The sequence below is a fragment of the Galeopterus variegatus genome, unplaced genomic scaffold, assembly GCF_000696425.1.
Source record: "Galeopterus variegatus unplaced genomic scaffold, G_variegatus-3.0.2 Scaffold2019, whole genome shotgun sequence".
In the NCBI taxonomy this organism is placed as follows: Eukaryota; Metazoa; Chordata; class Mammalia; order Dermoptera; family Cynocephalidae; genus Galeopterus; species Galeopterus variegatus.
In genome coordinates, this window is record NW_007728130.1 from 263,837 (window position 1) to 282,052 (window position 18,216).

General features: G+C 38.0%; 1 protein-coding gene across 1 annotated transcript in view; it reads left to right on the forward strand.

Moving 5' to 3' along the window:
- Positions 1 to 18,216, forward strand: part of ENPP3 (ectonucleotide pyrophosphatase/phosphodiesterase 3) — a 91,083-nt gene that overhangs the window by 26,023 nt on the left and 46,844 nt on the right. The window contains exons 7-13 of the mRNA XM_008580109.1: positions 1,966 to 2,026; positions 6,887 to 6,984; positions 12,906 to 12,985; positions 15,028 to 15,147; positions 15,709 to 15,818; positions 17,028 to 17,093; positions 17,823 to 17,895. Of these exons, the coding sequence (XP_008578331.1) occupies positions 1,966 to 2,026; positions 6,887 to 6,984; positions 12,906 to 12,985; positions 15,028 to 15,147; positions 15,709 to 15,818; positions 17,028 to 17,093; positions 17,823 to 17,895 (608 nt within the window). The remainder of the gene's footprint in view (positions 1 to 1,965; positions 2,027 to 6,886; positions 6,985 to 12,905; positions 12,986 to 15,027; positions 15,148 to 15,708; positions 15,819 to 17,027; positions 17,094 to 17,822; positions 17,896 to 18,216) is intronic.

The following is an 18,216-nucleotide window of genomic DNA, read 5'->3' on the forward strand; positions in this document are numbered from 1 at the left end:
AGCCCTCGGTGTTGCTCCCGCGCCTCGCTCAGCCAGTGAGCGGGAACCGGTCTGTATGTGGGATCCGAACCCTCGGCGGGAGCGCCGCCGCGCCTCCCAAGCAGCGCACTACAGCAGTGCGCCACCGGGCCGGCCCTATATCTTGTTAAATTTTTAATTTTTCAAAACTTTGTGATAAATTTTTATCATATACAGAGGAAGAGAGAATAATGCAATGTTTTCCTGTAAGTCTGTCACCTATTTTCAGCAGTTGTCAACTCTTGGCCAATCTTGTCTCATATTGACAAAGTATAATTTTCAGGAAGATAAAAACACAACTCTCATACAAATGTAATGTCAAAGATTCATTAGTGAGATAACCAACTAGAATGTAAAGCTGGTTCAAAGATAATCAAAGAGACTAAGTATATGTAGGACTGAAAGGATGCTGGAACAAAATCACTAAAACTGTAACTTTGGTGGGACAGAAATGATTTGCATTTCTATAGGACAATTTATTTGCTATCAGACAAGAATCAGTTATATTGCTATTTGTTTCTACCAATTAATTCCTACCCTTACTGAGTTGTAAAATAAAGAGTAAGCTAGATGAAGATATATACCTCTAGGTAATTAGATAATCCATAGATGGGCTTTTTAGATAATTTCTAGCATGATGTTAAAATGAAATCTAGTGACCAGTCCTCCTTTTGTCTACTTCCAAGTTTTGAATTTTTTTCCTGAACAAAATATACTTATGATTCACCCTATCCTCTCTCCCCAAAGTTTAGATTGTTTTGAAGCAAATCTTGGAGTTAATATCATTCATCTGTAAATATTATCAGTATGTATTTTAAAAAGATAAGGATTTAACACGGTTAGTATACCATTCATACATCTAAACACATCAATAATTTTTTATTGTCATTAAATGTCCAATCAGTGTTCAGACTTTTCTCTTTGCCTCATAATATTTTTTTGAAAGATTGAAGCAGGATCCAAATAGCTTTCATTCATTGCAACTGACTGATATATTTCTAATCCTTCAAAAATACATTCTTGGGTTCAAATCACACTGGCCAACCACAAAAACAAACAAAAAGTACACTCTCCCTTCCCTTTTTTCCTGCTTGCCATTTATATGTTGGAGAAATGATTGGTTTTTTTGTTTTGGGTTTTTTTTTGTCCTATGGAGTTTTCCACTCTGGGTTTTGCTAATTTCATCTCTTCTGTTTTAAGCAGTTTGTCATCTCTATATCTCCTGCAAATTAGTAGTTAGAGACAGGGGATTGTTCAGAATCAGGTGTAATTTACCTATTGTTTGCAAGTATACTTTGTAGGTGGTGGTGTTACTTCCATCAATAGGAACATCATGTCTGCTGGTGTCTTTTTTGGGATGTTAGCCATGATATTCATTGCCGAGATCCATTAGGGGTTGCAAATGGTGACATTCATAATCTATCATTTCTACTTCATTAATTAGCTGGAGTATTCTATAAAGAGAAACATCCATTAAGCAAGGATGTTTTTGTTAAGATTTTAAACATCTGTTAAGTTTTCCCCATTTGATATTAGTTATTCTTACTGGCTATTTCTTTTTTTCATGCTTTTCTTTCTCTCTTCTTTGGATTGTATGTATGTATTTATCAAACTCATTTATTCCAGTAGTTGGGAGAATATTATCCTTGAGGGGAAGAATAATATTAAGAAGAAGAAATGTCCATTTTCAGCTAAAGGAACCCCTTTTGTGTTTCTTGGTAAAGACTGGCTTCCTGTTATCCAGTTAGTGTAGGTGGCTGATCACTGCAATCACTAGAGGCGCTGCCTTTGCTGACATGTGAAATAGCCCTTCATGTGTTCTGGGGAATTTAGTCATAGGAGTCACATGAATTAAGCAGTTTGGGAAGATCATGTCCACTGAACATTTCCTTCTCTTTTCTAGTCTGTGATGCAGCAATCTTAAGACCTTGATCTTATGCTTTTCAGGAGAAACCCCGTGGGTGAACGAAGACTGTGACACATCCCAGCAGTCTCAGTGTCCAGAAGGGTGAGAAAGAATGATGTGGGGATTTTTATCCTTCTTCAACAGCTGGCATATGGGAATATGGTTGAGAGGCAGGGAGGAATTTCCTCCACTGTATTTACATTTTAAAACAGAAGAGTTAACAAAAGACTAGATTCCTTGCAGCTTCAAAGTCTTAATGGGCTTTTGTGTGCTTTATTATTTACAAAGCACTTCTATATTAATCTGTTACATTCATTTTTTACAACAGTGACTTAAAAAAATTGGTGGGAGCATTAAATAACTGGTCAGGACTGGAATTTAGATTGAAATGATCTTGCCAGAATTATTCTCTGTTAACACCCTGGCACCTCAAATGTCCTCTTGCTGAGAGAAAGGGAAGAGGTTTGTGGAAGGCTTCACAATGAAAGGAGGACCTGAAGACTGGATGAGGAGGGCTTTGTCAGGTGGGCACAGGTGATGAGCACATGAGGTAACACCCCCACCCCACCTCACCCCCATGCATCTCCTCCACGTGTTGTTGATGGCTGCTCCCTGGCCTTAGCCCAGAACTTGCGCCCCACATCATCTCAGAGCCAGGATGTGTTCCCCTTTCCTACACTCCTCTGGACCAACCAGTGGGAATGTGATGGTGAGGTGGAAGAAGGGAAAGGAACACCTGGATTTAGGAAGAATTGCTGGAAGCATCTCTAAATAGCATTATTTTGTATAAAAAGTGTACACGGATAATATGTCTGGTTTTGTACCATGATACTTTGGTTTGCCCCAATCCTCGGATCCAGCTGCTCTCTTCAGCAGCTTCTGGGTGGAAGAACAAAGGATTTAGAATGAAAAGGAGACTTGAATTTGGTGGTTTTGCCTGGGAGACCTGGCACCAGTCACTTCTCTGAGCTTCATCTATAAAACTGGAATAATAATAATGAGGATGATGATGCCAGGTTCAGAATATTTCATGTGAGAATTAAATGATCTAAAGTAAGGGAAAATGCTTGATAAGTTATAAAACAGTAGGTTAATTTTAGTTCTAGTGCATGGAATATAGTAGGTAGTCAAAAAGTTGCTAATATTTTTCTAGTGGGATTTTTCTTTAGTCACTTGTTTTTTTAGATGAATGATACTTGAATCTATTAAGGTGTGCCCAGAACCAAACCTACATTCAGAAGGCCTTTCCTCAGAGTCCACATTACACAAACAATTCATGTCTGATAAAAGCATAATAATAATAATAGCTAATATTTATATAGTTTTTATTATGTACCAATATTTACTTTATACAATAGTCATCTTACATGTTGTTCCTTATAAAAACCTTTGAGGTAGGCACTATTTCTCTATCTCCGCTTTCCAAATAATGAAATGGAGGCATAAAGCTTTGAAGTAACCTGTCCGAGGTGACACTGCCAGTGATTGCTGGAAGCAAGAAACAAACCAGGCAGCAAGGCCCCAGAGTCTTTGTGCATAGTGCCCCCTCAAGTTAGAGTCTGAGCCTGTGACATTGTGCAGTTGACCAGAAGAAGGAGTGAAGTGGTGGAATCATGGGAGCTGTATATGTTCCATGACTCCCCCTCCTGTTGATATTTGGGAAGAGAGGGACATTAGGTGAGCAGGAAGGTTTTCATGAAGGTGCTTGTAAAGAGCCTCAGCAAACCTAGATGACTGAGCCTAAATGACTAGTCACAATAGTCTGCCCATGCTGGTGATCCACTTGTCCACCTGAGGATTTGAGAGCTGGCGCCACATGACAGAGATTACAGGACTGATTTGGCAACCTTAAACAAGACAGGACCAGAAAGGAAGCTGGTGATGAGAGGGGTGGTGGTGGTGGTTAAGAGACACACTGGCCATTTCCCACCATCCGCTCATTCCATTGATCCCATCGATCCCACTGGACTCATTCATGCTCATCGCCTCCATCCCTGCATGGCAGGTGTACAGTGATGATTCTGCCCACCATTAATAATATTCTTTGACAACTATTTTAGTGGCTGGAGACATTACATTACATGAAACCCTCTTGCTGGATATTTAAGTTAGTGTTCCTGTTTGCTTGTTTGTTTTACTGCTTTGCTAGTCCTCACAATCTAGTAGGGAGCATGGGCTCTTAAATCAGACAGATGTGGGCCAACAGCCTAGCTTTGCTCCTACTGGCAGTGGGACACCTCGGGTAAAGTTACCTGATCCTCTCTACCAGTCTCATTAGTAAACTGGAGGTAGTATCAGTACCTGGCTTGCAGATGGTTATTAGATTTTTTTTTGCTAGTAATAACCTGAAATAATTGATGTGAGATGACAATTCTTGGCCTTTTTCCAAGCTCCCTCATAAGTGGTAAAAATAATACTGATGCAATGTTCAAACTTACTAGAAATCAAAGAAATAAAAATGAAAGGAAGATAAAATTTTCATTCTATAAAATAATCAATATACCACAGTTTAAATAAAATGCCAGCCGCCTGTCTTGATTATGGAAGTATAAATTGATATAGACTGTCAGGAGAGAATTGTGACAAAATATTTCAGTCTCTTGAAAGGTTGTCCTTGGACCAGAAAATCTGCTCTTTAGGCATACAGCCTAAGGAAATAATTTAGGGTGTTTTAGCTACAGGGATGTTCATCATAGCAGAGTGTAAAATGTTCTCTGGAGTTCTGTATAGCTAGCTTAGAGAGGCAGGAGGCCATTAGGAAGGGGGCATACTGGATCTTTGGATCTCACCTTTGATCTCATAGATAGCTGACTCTGTCTTTAGCTCCAAGGTTATTTTGATGACATAATTATGAATATAAAATTTTAAATCAGAATTATGCTAATGACATTTTTAGAAAATAAGCATTTTCTAATACAAATTGCCCTAGGCCACTTTAATTTCTTGTGAATTTTCTGCACAGAGCAGTTCACATAGGTCCAATTTTCCATCTTTGTTTTTAAATTGAGATATGGTTCATATACATTGAAATGCTCATGTTAAGTGTATGGTATAATGAGATTTGGAAATTTATAAACCCTTGTAACCAACAGATATAGAATATTTCCAAGATATGGAATATTTCCACAACCCCAGAAAAATAACTCATGCCCTTCCTGTCCTTACCTCCATCCCAGCTTCCCAAAGGCAATCACTCTTCTGATTTCTATAGTCAGAGATTCTTATCATAGAATTTCAAATAATTGGGATCATGCCATATGTTTTCTTGTGTCTGGCTTTTTTGGCTTAACCCAATGTTTTTGAGATTCATAAGTGTTATTGAATGTACCAAATCCCTCCCACGGGCTTTTGCACAGAGTATTTTCCCTGACTAGAACATGAGTCCCATTCTCTTTTCATATTATTTCTATTTGTTCTTTAGGGCTCAGCTCACATTACACCCCCCAGAGAGCCTGCTCTCACCTTGCAGAAATGGAGTTTGATATCCTTCCTTGTACTTGCATAGCACCCTTTACTCAGATATAGCTCTTAGCCACCCTCTTTACTTCTCAAGTTCATTCCCTGGATAAGGACTGCAACTCCTTTATGCTTTCCTTCTCAGCATCTAGCAGAATGTCTGACTCAAATATTTACTAAGCGGACTAATCTACAATGACACGTGTTCTGGGAGGCCAAATAGACTTGGTCTTCAAACTCTCCTCACAGTTTATTTTACGATGTGGAATTAGATGGCTACTCTGACTTTTTTCCCCCCCCTAACTTTACTCAAACACATTTTAAAAACTGAAATCATTTTCTTATTTTTAGCTGGCATCAGCATTCAGAATTTTCTTTTGCGTAATTTGTTAGAAATTTTAAAGACTTATTCTTACAAAATTTCTTGGAAAAGTATGTTTTGGTTTAAAAATTTGGATGTGAAACTGCTTGAGCACAGAGTTGAAAATAATTTCTTTTGCATACTCACTTTCATGCACTGTATTTGGAATTTAAAACAAATTTGCTGTGTTCATAGCTGCTATTCATAATAGCCCCAAATTTGAAAGTACCCAAGTGCCCATCAACAGTAGAATGAATAAGTTGTTGTTTGTTCATTCTTTGGAATACTAGACAGCTATGAGAATGAGTGTTGTATACGTGCAACATTATGGATAAATCTCAAACATAATGTCAAGCGAATGAAGCCAGACTCAACAAAATACATATTATATGATTGTATTTGCATATAAATGTAAGCATAAAAATAGGCAAAACTAACCTGTGCTGTTAGAAGTCAAGATACTGATCACCCTTGGAGGAGGTGGGTTTGCAGAGTGTAGTGGCTGGAAGGAAGCCGAAGGGTGCCTTCTGGGTGCTGGTTATATTTTGTTTCTTGGTCTGGGTGATGGCCACACAGCAGAGTTCAGTTAGTAAAAATTTATCAAAGTTATATCTGTGAAGTGTGTATGTGTATAATACAAGTAAAATTTAAAAAGTGAAAAAAATACTGAATTAAAAAAAAAAAGTTCTCTGCCTATTCCCCAAAAGTTATCTTTCATAATTTTAACTTAAATACTGATCTGAAAAAAGATTGTAATGCTTTTGAGGTGTATATTAATATCCTGAGATATTAAAAAGTCAAAAAATGTAGAACTTTAGAGTAACAAAACATCTCCTAAACCATGCAGTTTCTAAATTCTATATCATAATTATATCCAAAAGATGAGAGAATTCAATACTCATTACTCGAGTAATGAGACTATTGAATTCTCCAGACTATTTTCTTACTGTACTTTCCATGGATTTTCTAATTTAGAGAATTGTAAGTAGTACAGAACTGTATATACACACACACACACACACACACACTATATGTATATAAATGCACACACACCAGAGGGCTAACTCCAGGGCCTCTACTACATATATACATATATATTTTAAACAATGAAACTAATGGACAAATTTTCTGTTTTTCACTTTCAGGTTTGACCTGCCACCAGTTATCTTGTTTTCCATGGATGGTTTTAGAGCTGAATATTTAGACACATGGAGTACTTTAATGCCTAATATCAATAAACTGAGTAAGTCCTCTACAAGTAGCAACATGCAAATGGTAAAGACACCTAGTTAGTCAATCTCCAGATGATGCAACTTTCTTTCTGGCCTTTAACACGGTTCATCTTAGCATAGGTCCTCTCAAGATCCTGATGACTTTTTCCTGATGTCTATTTTCAGTAGGGAGTGTATTTCCATACTTGTTGGCTCCTCCTATCTTTTTTGGAAGCATGTTCATCTTTTTGTTTGTCTATTTTGATTTGTTTTGTTTTTGTTTCTGTTTGGGTGGCTGGCCAGTACAGGGATCCATACTCCTGAAGTTTTGTGTTGGAGTATCTCTTCTGTCCTGTGGAAATCTGTTCACATATACCACCTTGAAAGTGGCGTTTGTCAGAACCAGGTTCCAGGTGTTAGTAAGTGTATATGAGTAACAAGGACAGGATCCTGTAGGAGCCTGGGGAGACTGAAAAATCCAGCATCAGTTCCAGTTCTGGAATCAAATTGCCTGGAAGCTGGTTCTCCCACATACTAGCTATGAGATCTCAGGCAAGTTTACCTTGGGCAAGTTGGTGACCTGATCTCCGCATCTGTAAAATGGTCACTTCTTCCCTGATAGGATTACTGTACTGTGAGGATGTACATATAATATACATTGGATAGTTTTATGTTATTGTAATTGTTATTATTATCATCTTTACCATGATGTTGTACTACTGCGTTAGGGCACTTGAGCTTCACACAAGTGGATAAAGGTAACAAGGAGAAGTTGAGGACACCAGGACAAAGAGCTAAGGGGTATCAGCACGGTTAGAGCAAGAGAGTCAACCCAGGGCCTCTACTCCTCATTATCCTGCAATTTCTCTGTCTTCCTTCTCCCAGGCCTTTGGTTATCTCTAACATTCTCATATTTTATGACAATATTACTGGCTTTTTGTTTTTATTTTCCTTCAGATTATTAAAGATAGCTGTTTGACCCTGGGTATTTGATTGACTTTTAGGGGGGCCTCAGTTTCCAATTTGTAAAATGAGAAGACTAGATCTAATGATTTCTACATTAATTTCTGCTCTAAAATGCCATGATTGAAGAAAGATAAGTTACTTCTGCCTACAACACAGGGTACATTGTCTCTTCATCTTCTCCCACACTCCCTGAGGAGATCTTTAGCAGAAGAGACTAAGAGTTTTCCAAATCCAGAACTTGTCACTTACTGCTGAGTTACTGTGGCCTGGAAAGTTAATTAACACCTCTCAGTTTCTATCTCATTATCTGAATTTGTCTTGATAATCGATATCAAATCCTATGTCCAAAAGAGAATTTAACTAGCCAGGCTGAACTGAACCCATTTTGAAGTGGAATTATTTGATTTGCTTATCCCATTGAGAATTGCAAATGACATCAATGAAGTACTTGGTCATTGAGAGATTTCTGCTTTCTAACATTTAAAATACTTTTTAGTCTTACAGACACCATCCCAATCCTCAAATGTGTGAGGGTGTTACTAACTAGGTCTACCAATGCAAAATGGTCTGTTAGTTTCTGGGAGGTCCGATTAAGCATAGATGCGGTGAAATAGGATCAGGATTATGGGAGCCTTGAGGTAAGGTACGTGATAGCAGGCATCACTGTTAAGAAAGTCCAGGGCCCTATCTTTAGTGTCCCATCAAGCTGCCTAGGTTGGGCTACAAAGGTTGTATAAAATGAGCATGAACTAGTACCACAGGGCAGCGAGTCATGTCCAGGACCCCTAAGCAGAAAGGATGTGGCACTCAGAAGCAGGCTCTAGTGAGGTGAGGATATTGGCCTGAAGTTTTCTTTTCTTGTGGTGTCCACATGCCTTTCAAATCAAGGTAATGCTAGCCTTATCAGATGAATTTGGAAGTGTTCCCTTGTCTTCAGTTTTTTTGGAAGCGTTTGAGAAGAATCGGCATTAATTCTTTAAATGTTTGATAGAATTTGCCGACGAAGTCATCTGATCCCGGGCTTTCTTTGTTGAAAGGCTTTTGATTATTGATTCAATCTCCTTACTAGTTATAGATTTGTTTAGACTTTCCATTTTTTCATGACTCAGTCTCGGCAGGTGTTATATTTCTAGGAATTTATTTATTTCTTCTAGGTTATCCAGTTTGTTGGTATATAATTGTTCATAGTAGTGTCTCATTTTTCAATTTTTTGTTATTTTTTGGTGGCTGTCCAGCACATTGTCATTGATTCTTTTGGCATCTCAAACCTTCATGCTAGTTCAACCTTTTTCTTTTGTTCTTAGGGCCCCTCAGGTGTCTAGATTATACCACATCAATGCTCTGAGATAAGCAAGTCAGAAACCAGTTCCTTGGGCAGTCACCTGAGAAACTGGATCATTAGATGCCCTGTCCACCTCTTTGTTTCTTCTGGGATAAGATGGGATCTGGGGTTTTGTGCCTGTTTTTTCTGTGCTAAGCCATGACGAGGAGCTGTTGTAGCTAGCATGCAAGATCAAACCACCATCTTTGTTCTCACTGGCCTCCAGGCTACTGGGTCCTGTTAGTGTTCCAAGGTAGGCCAATCCTTTCAGCAACCCCAAGAGAAGTTAGGGCATTGGACTTGTGATCCAACTATTTCCCTCAACAAGGAGAAGCTGGGAGCTGGGCTTTAGTGCCTGCTTGCTCTGTGCTGAGTCAGCGGGAGGAGCTGTGCTGAGTGCCTGCATGCTGGTGAAAATCTTCACTTTTCTCTCTGGAGCCCCCAGGAGAGCTGGGTCCTGTCAGCTCTCTATGACAAGTGAAATAGAAGCCAGTTCCTAGGGTAGCACCCAGAAAAGTCGGCATATTAGATGTGTGGTCCTATTCTTCTCCTTGGGGAGAAGCGGGGAGCTGGGATTCCCTCCTGATCTTATGGTGCTGTGCTGGGGGTGGGAATTATGGTGAAGAGATACTTTCATTTTTCCTACCAGCTTCAGTGTGGCTGGTTTTGCACTTCCCCAGTGTGCAGACGCCTCTCGAGTCGTTTCCAAATTTCTCACAAAAGGAATTGATTCATGTGTTGCTATTGAATGGCTGTATCTGTGTTAGGAAGAAGAGTCCAGTGCTTCTTATTCTGCCATCTTGCTGACATCAATCCTGTCTGCCTTCCTTTGTCCTTTTTCTCTATGTGGTAAGCGCTGGATGCATACTTCAACTACTGGGAAGAGCAGGGCCTTTGAAGACCTTATTATTCTTGATTTCTTTAAATGTTGGGAATGGCACAGGCCAACCATATGGCTTGTCTTTCTAGAAGGTTATTCTTCTAAATTATATACAAAATGAAAAGTACCTATTTTGGGCCCGGGAATATTGCCGAGCAGTTTGCTATTTTTTCAATTTATAGAAATACCTTAATTAATAATATTTCACTATGCCAATTTTTACAAAAATTCCATAAAGACTACATTGTAGTTTTGATTTGTACCTTCTTTGGCTGCTTCTCATGCTCATTCATTTAGTCTTCGGCTGCTTCTTGGAGGTTTGAGTTACTATAAGCCTAGTTACATAGGCTTATCCTATTTATATTTTCAGATTATTTTTGTTTGTTGCTTTAAACATTTTTTTTAAGAAAAATATGGGGCCGGCCCGGTGGCGCACTGCTACAGTGCGCCGCTTGAGAGTGCGGTGGTGCTCCCGCCGAGGGTTCGGATCCCACATACAGACCGGTTCCCGCTCACTGGCTGAGCGAGGTGCAGGTGCAACACCGAGGGTTGCGATCCCGTTGCCGGTCCCAGTCCAGTACGGGCGTGACACTGAGGGTTGCGATCCNCCCGCCGAGGGTTCGGATCCCACATACAGACCGGTTCCCGCTCACTGGCTGAGCGAGGTGCGGGCGCGACACTGAGGGTTGCGATCCCGTTGCCGGTCCCGGTCCGGTACGGGTGCGACACTGAGGGTTGCGATCCGTTGCTGGACACGAAAAAAGACAAAAAGGAAAAAAAAAAAGAAAAATACGGATGTGTAAACATTTAAAACAATATTAGAGGGTATGTAGTTAAAACAAGCAAATACACAAAACCTCTTTCCTTATCTTCCTATCTTTTCTCTGCAGAAGCAACCACTCTTAACTGGTTTGTTGTGTGTCCTTCCAGAAATATTCTGTGTGGTTATAATTTAGATTATTAAGATCTAGAAGAAGCAAAAGTAGAAGATGATGCTTTCTGTGGGCTGTTCTCCAGTAGCCCTGGTTCAAAGGCAGGTGATACAAAATGGTAGCCCAAGTCTGTAGATAATCAGCAGGTGTTTAAGACACCATAAATAAGTCAGTGTCATGTTTTCACAATACTGGGAGCTTACTTTGCATTTTATTTTACACCCTGTGTCTTTAGAAAGTTAAGAATTTGCGTTTTTCACCCATGTTTCAAGGAAATAAAAACAGAAACTGACTTTATATCTGTTTGTTGCATGACATTTTTTCCACTTAAATTCTTTTATTTATGTAGGTGGATTAGATCACATTTTATTTTCTTATCATATGACTTCTTAACAACATTAAGTGTGTCTTTTTCTGATTGAGAACAAGATTTATTTATTGGTGGTATTAGCAAAAGGAAAAAGAAAAAGAGAGGTTTTAATCTTAAGTTATGTCTGATGAATGAAGTCCTAGAGCAGTTCTCAAACTTAAGTACATTAAAATCATCTGGGGCACTCATTAAAAATGTAGGTTTTTTTTGAACTCTCTTTCCTTCTTCTCCCTCCTCCCAGTCCAACCCCATGTAAGATCTTATTTAGTGGACTTGATATGGGGTCCCAGAATACTCTGAAGAAGGAAATTCTTGGATCAAATTATAAACACTGAACAGAGGCTGGGAATGAGACCAACCCCATGCCTATTTGAGAAAACATTAATTGTTTCCAGCTGCAATGCGGTTACTTTTTGTACAATTGATTTCACTTTTTGTTGTAAGCTACATAGAATCTGTAATGGTGAAGCTTTCTTTTAGAATTAAAGGCAACTGGATTTTGCTATGGGAAATTTCTTGCTGCAGAGGAAATACCAGTATGCTTCGGTGGTACTGACCTCCTTAAGTAGGGTTATTGCCCAGATTGAAAACAATAGGACAATGAAGCAACATTAATGCCTTACTTTGTGAAAAACAGATTACAGGAAACTTCACTGATCAAATGGAAACTGTACTGAAAATAATAAGCAGTAAAGTTAGCTCACTTTGTAAACATTATTACTTGGCATGGGCTGATGTAGTTATACAGGACCAATCCCTTTTCAGTTATCTAGACAGTTGTGTTGACTTGTGTTATACTGGATACTTTACATACAAGAATTATCAGCTAAGATGCACACACTCTATAGAAATTCTTATTGTAATGACCAGAGTTGGAAAGGGGAATTGTAAAAGCAAACAAAGCTGGCAGGGTATAATTTAGGGTACATTTAGCTTGGTGGTCAGCAAACTATTGCACTTAGGCCAAATCCAGCCCACTTTGCTCATTTTTTGTATGGCATGCCATATACTAAAAATTGTTTTACATTTTTTTCTTTAGTTTTTTGTTTGTTTTACATTTTTAAATGGTTGGGAAAAAAAGAATATTTTGTGATGTGTAAAAATCATGTGAAATTCAAATTTCAATGCCCATAAATAAAGTTTTGTTAGAACACAGCCATGCTCATTTGTTGAGATATTGTCTGTAGATTCTTTGGGGTCTCAATGGCAGAGCTGAGCTGCTGCAACAGAGACCATACAGCCTTACAAAGCCTAACATATGTGTTATCTGCCTCTTTACAGAAAAATTTTGTAGACCTTGATTTAGCTTACTCTTCTAAAACATGCATCCTTAGAATGGAGAAAGTTTAAGGGTCAGAATTTCAACCTCTTTTCTACTCTTTAGTTAGTATCTTTCTGGGAAACTTTCATGTTCATATTTTTAGTTATCAAAAAATCTCTGAGGAAGAAACAACTTACTAATTTCTCATCCTACTCTGTTGCAGAGACATGTGGAATTCATTCAACATACATGAGAGCTATGTATCCTACCAAAACCTTCCCAAATCATTACACCATTGTTACGGTAAGAGCTTGACCCAGTAGCAAAATTGACAGGCCACAGATGGGAAACTGACCACACCAGACGGACAAGCTTGGGCAGCAGCTGGCAGGGCCTGTGCCACATGCTTCACAGCACATGTGGTGATAGTCCATGCTTCATTCAGGTTGGGAAGGCATGGTTCAGTATGAAGCCAATCCAGTGCTGTGAGGCATTAACTATGAATGAGTGTCCTGGCATTAGGTCAATTCACCTTTGAAAGGGACCAGGAGAGCCTCTTTGAGTGAAAAATATCATTCTCTCTGGTCTTTTGATTGCCTTTCACTTATGTGAAGGTCTACTGGGAATGGTAGGCTGTAAATGAGATCATCTTCTTTGATGTGGGAAATTTTGTCTTTACTTAGTTTTTTCATTGTACTTAACTTGATTAAGACTTCTGATTCATAAATAAATTCATACTGGCTAGGTATATCTCTTTAGATAAAGCAATTGAAGCCAGTGAATTCTCCTTAGTGTGTGAAAAGATGTAGGAGGAGTGATTAAAATGAACTCAAAGGAAGATTAAGTTATTTTAAGATTTATAGATTTAGAACACATCTTAAAGTCCTCTGCCTCAGTCTTTATCACCAAAGGACATTTGCATCTTTACTGCTTATTTAAATTTTAACCCTTAAGTAATTGTATGTGTGTATGTTGAATATATCCTCATTATTTGCATATTCCATATATGTGGATTTGCCTATTTGCTAAATTAATTTGTAACCCCTAAATCAATAATCATAATGCATTTGAGGTCATTTGCAGACATGCAAAGAGCAGCAAGAAGTCTGAGTTGTCCAGCCCACATGTTCCTAGCTGAGATCTGACAAAGCGACACTGTGCCCTTTTGTTTTGGCTCTCAGAATGTAAACGAGTGTCATTATTACAGTCTATTTAATGCCATGCTTTTCACATGTTTGTGCTTTTTGTTGGTAATTTTGCTGTTCAGAATGGCCCCAAGGATAGCACTGAAGTGCTGTCTAGTGTTTCTAAAAGTGAGAAGGCTGGAATATGCCTCAAAGAGAAAATGTGTGTTAGGTAAACTTATTTCAGGCATGAGTTACACTGAACCAATGATATATATTAAGTAAGGTGTCTTCAAACAGAAACATAAAATAAAGATTGTTTATTGATCAGCAGACAAAGATATTATAACCAGAGGCTCTCAGGAACCTAATCCTGTATTTTCCTTAGGAGCAGTGGTTCAGTATTCACTAACTCAGTGTTCATGGCAACTTTATAGAACATAACTACCATGAATAACAAGAATTGATTGCATAAATACATATGTAAATATACAGTCATATATACAGTACACATGTATACATATATGCATATATACAAATAAGGGATTATACATATTTTAAGTACTATCCATTTACTGTGTGTGTGTGTATATATATATATATATATATATATATATACACATATTTGTATGTATAGTAATGTTCTGAAATAATGACCCTAAAATCTATCTAAAAGTAGTTACAACTGCAGGAGATATAATAGGCATTCACTGAAAATACGCAGAATGATTGCACGAACATGTATTGGATTGTATGAATGATTAGATTAGTGGATGGATGGGAAGGAGGATGGATAGAGACTGCACAGGCTTCCTTCTAAAGTGCTGGTAACACACTTTAATTCCTTTAAATATCCTTTAGCCAGGATATTTGATACATAAAAGCTTCTATCTAGTAAATTTCCTGCTATTATTGCCAATATAACCAGCTAATCATTATTATAATAAGGGAAACTTTAACAGTTATTAAGCACACAGGATTTATATTAACACCATTAACACAAACCATCTGCCTAATGTTACTCATTTTCTTTATGGATCATGGTAGAACTAGAAAATATATGTCTGTATATCTCCTGATATTTGGGTTCAGATCCAGGTGTTTTATATTGAAAGGTATATAACATTCTTCCTAAATATGAGTTATAAATCTTAGGCTGTATTAATTTAAATATATACTTTACTAATATGCCATTTTAAAATTTATCTTAAATCCTTTTAGGGCTTGTATCCAGAATCACATGGCATCGTTGACAATAATATGTATGATGTAAATCTCAACAAGAATTTTTCACTTTCTTCAGCAGAGAAAAGTAATCCAGCCTGGTGGCTTGGGCAACCAGTATGTAACATTCTACATGTGGCACCCAGAGTGACCTCCATTTCCCAGTGTGACAGTGAATCAATCTTCTTGCTCCACTGAGTTTTATATTATCTATCTAGTTTCTAAGGGCTGGGGATGGGAAAGTGTTTTATCATGATTTATAATTCTAATTTGAACTTTTTTTATATGTTTATAATCACAAAAGTTCTCTCAAATAGCCTTATGTTGAAACTTGAGTGTTGTAGTATAAAGGTCTTGATCTGGAAGTTTCTCAGAAAAATGACCTGTTAATTTTTTTCCTCATTCTGTTTTGTTATTCTTTGAAAGGGAAAGAGGAACTGTTCAATTTTTCCAATTAAAAAAAAAATTGACCTTGTTTCTTAGTACTTTAGTATGGTATTGATGTTTGAGGCAGATCTTTGGATAAGAATATATTTTAACAGCTGCAAAGACAAATTTAAATAATTAGAATAAATTTTGCAGCTGTTAATATTGTTCACTTCCAGTAAGTTTCACCAGTTCTACCCAACCTAATTATTCTACTGACTTTCACTTATCCTAAAATTTCTCTTCTTACAGGTGTGGCTGACAGCAATGTATCAAGGCTTAAAAGCTGCTACCTTCTTCTGGCCAGGATCAGATGTGGCTGTCAATGGCTCCTATCCTTCCATATATATGATTTACAATGGGTAGTGAAGCACTTTCAGATATGGTTTGATCTAGACAGGAATGATTAGAATTTTTTTTGTCTTAATCTTGATGGTAATTCTAGTATTTCAGTTGTTTGGGACCAAAATCTAGTCATCATTGCTTCTTCTCTCCTGTATCCCTCCTTCAGTCTGTCAGTAAATGCTTTCGGCTCTAGTTCAAAATACATGCAGTCTGAGAACATTTTATTACTTCTAGCATGACCATTGTGGGTTGAGCTATAATCTCTTGCCTGTAATAGAGCAATTGCCTCTTAACACATCTCCCTGCTTTTTATCTCCTATAGTTTATTATCATTTCAACAGCCAGAATGATTCCTTTAAAATGTGAGTCCAATTATGGCACTCTTTTGCACCAAATCCTTCAGTGGCTCCCTGTGTTGCTCAGAGTAAAAGCCTACAAGGCCCTATGTGGTATGATCCCTACTGTCCTCCTATCTCTCAGACCTCCTCTCTTACTACTTCTCTCTGGGCCTCAGTGCACCAGGCTTGCTTCTACTCTAGAGCCTTGCACTGGCTGTTCCCCCTGCCTGAGATGACTCAGTCCATGGATCCAAATGCCCACTCCTTCATCTTCTTCAGGCCATTGCTGAAAATTTACTTTCTTGATATTGTTTTACTCCAATCATACTAAGATTTAAAATTCCAAATCACCCCACCCCGGATTCTCAGGGCCCTTACTCTGCTCTAGTTTTTCTTTTGTCCATAGGATTTATCGCCTTTTAATATGCTATATAATTTATCTATGTGTTAGGTCTACTGTTGGTTGCTTGTTTTCTTCCACTGGAATGGAATCTTTGCTTTGATCACTGATGAATTCTGTTCAAATGAACAAATAGTGTCTGGCAACAGATGCTCAATATATATAAATGCACACATGAATAAAAATTAATAAATAGAATCAGTAGATAATAATCAATGGCCTTTTATTTTAGTTGGGGGAAAATTGAAGGAGAGAAGGGTAAGGAGGAAACAAAACAATGCACATTTAATTTATAGTGTTGCAATTATTATCTGTATAAGAGTATTGAAAAGAGGAATTTCTTTGGGTAATGCTGAATTTCTTTTGGTATTTTAATCACATAGGAACATGAGATAGATACCTCAAGATATTAACCTACCTTCCTGAATATAATGGAATGATTCTTGATTTGATTAATATTTAGAAATTATTTTTATTCTTTTTTTCAGTAGTGTCCCATACGAAGAGAGGATCTATACATTGTTAAAATGGCTGGACCTACCCAAAGCTGACAGGTAATACCTAATGTCAGAGAAGTGCTGACACAGAGCGATACATGTGGGTAAAGAGTGAAATTATTTATTTAAATGACCATTTTTCGAGTATTTTTGAGAAAATTTGGCATTGCCTTTTACTGTGCACTTTTGAAGAATTATTCCTGAGAGCTGGTGACTTTTTGCCCTTGAGAACACAGTTGATGCTATTGAACAGTAGAGTTAGAGCCAATACCAGGGAGCAGAGGTGAACATCACAGAGCCAGACAAGTTTGGGGGGCAGGACTGAGAAAGGGTCTGATACCCAGTTATGAGGACTAACACCAGGAGCCAGAGGTGCTGGAGCAAGGTCCTGGTGACAGGCTGGAGGCGGAGCATCCTGGAAGCGAGTGCCAGGTAAACAGTATCAGAAGCTAGACATTTAAAGAAAGAACTAGGTGTGGCAGAACAAAGAGTCATCAAAAAGTCAGAAACCAGGAAATATAAAGGGCTAGGGCACAACAAGAGAGTTCTTAACTGCACAAACAAGACAGATTTTCACAACTGAGACGTAACAATGCTTACATCCGGAAGGTCTTATTTACTTCCTTTTGGGAGGCGTAACCCTGCTGGGGCCAAGTGGAGTCTCTGGGCCTGGATGAAATGGATAACACAGAGCAAGAGAAGGCAACAGCCGATAAGTTCTCAAATCCAACCTATAAGCTTATTCCAAGTTGATAATGGCTTTCTCTGTTTAAATTTTACCCCTAGACCCAGTTTTTATACCATGTATTTGGAAGAGCCTGATTCTGCAGGACATGAAAGTGGACCAGTCAGTGCCACAGTAAGTTTTTTTTTTTTAACAAATGCAAAATCATCTAGCTCTAACCCACAAAATTAAATGAGATTCTTACATTTCTACTGAATACAAATGTATTTGCTATGTAGATGAGAAGATAAAAAAGTTAAAAGTCTAAAAAGGATATTTTCCTTATTAATCACAAAAATAGTTAGAATTCTAGAAAGGACAACTGCCTTATTAGCCACATCACTTATTAAATACTTAGGTGTGGTACCTTTATTTCGTATGATGAAAACATCGAGGCTGGATACTGCACATGCCTATTCAACATATTAATGTGGCCCATTTCAAGTTAAATCACCT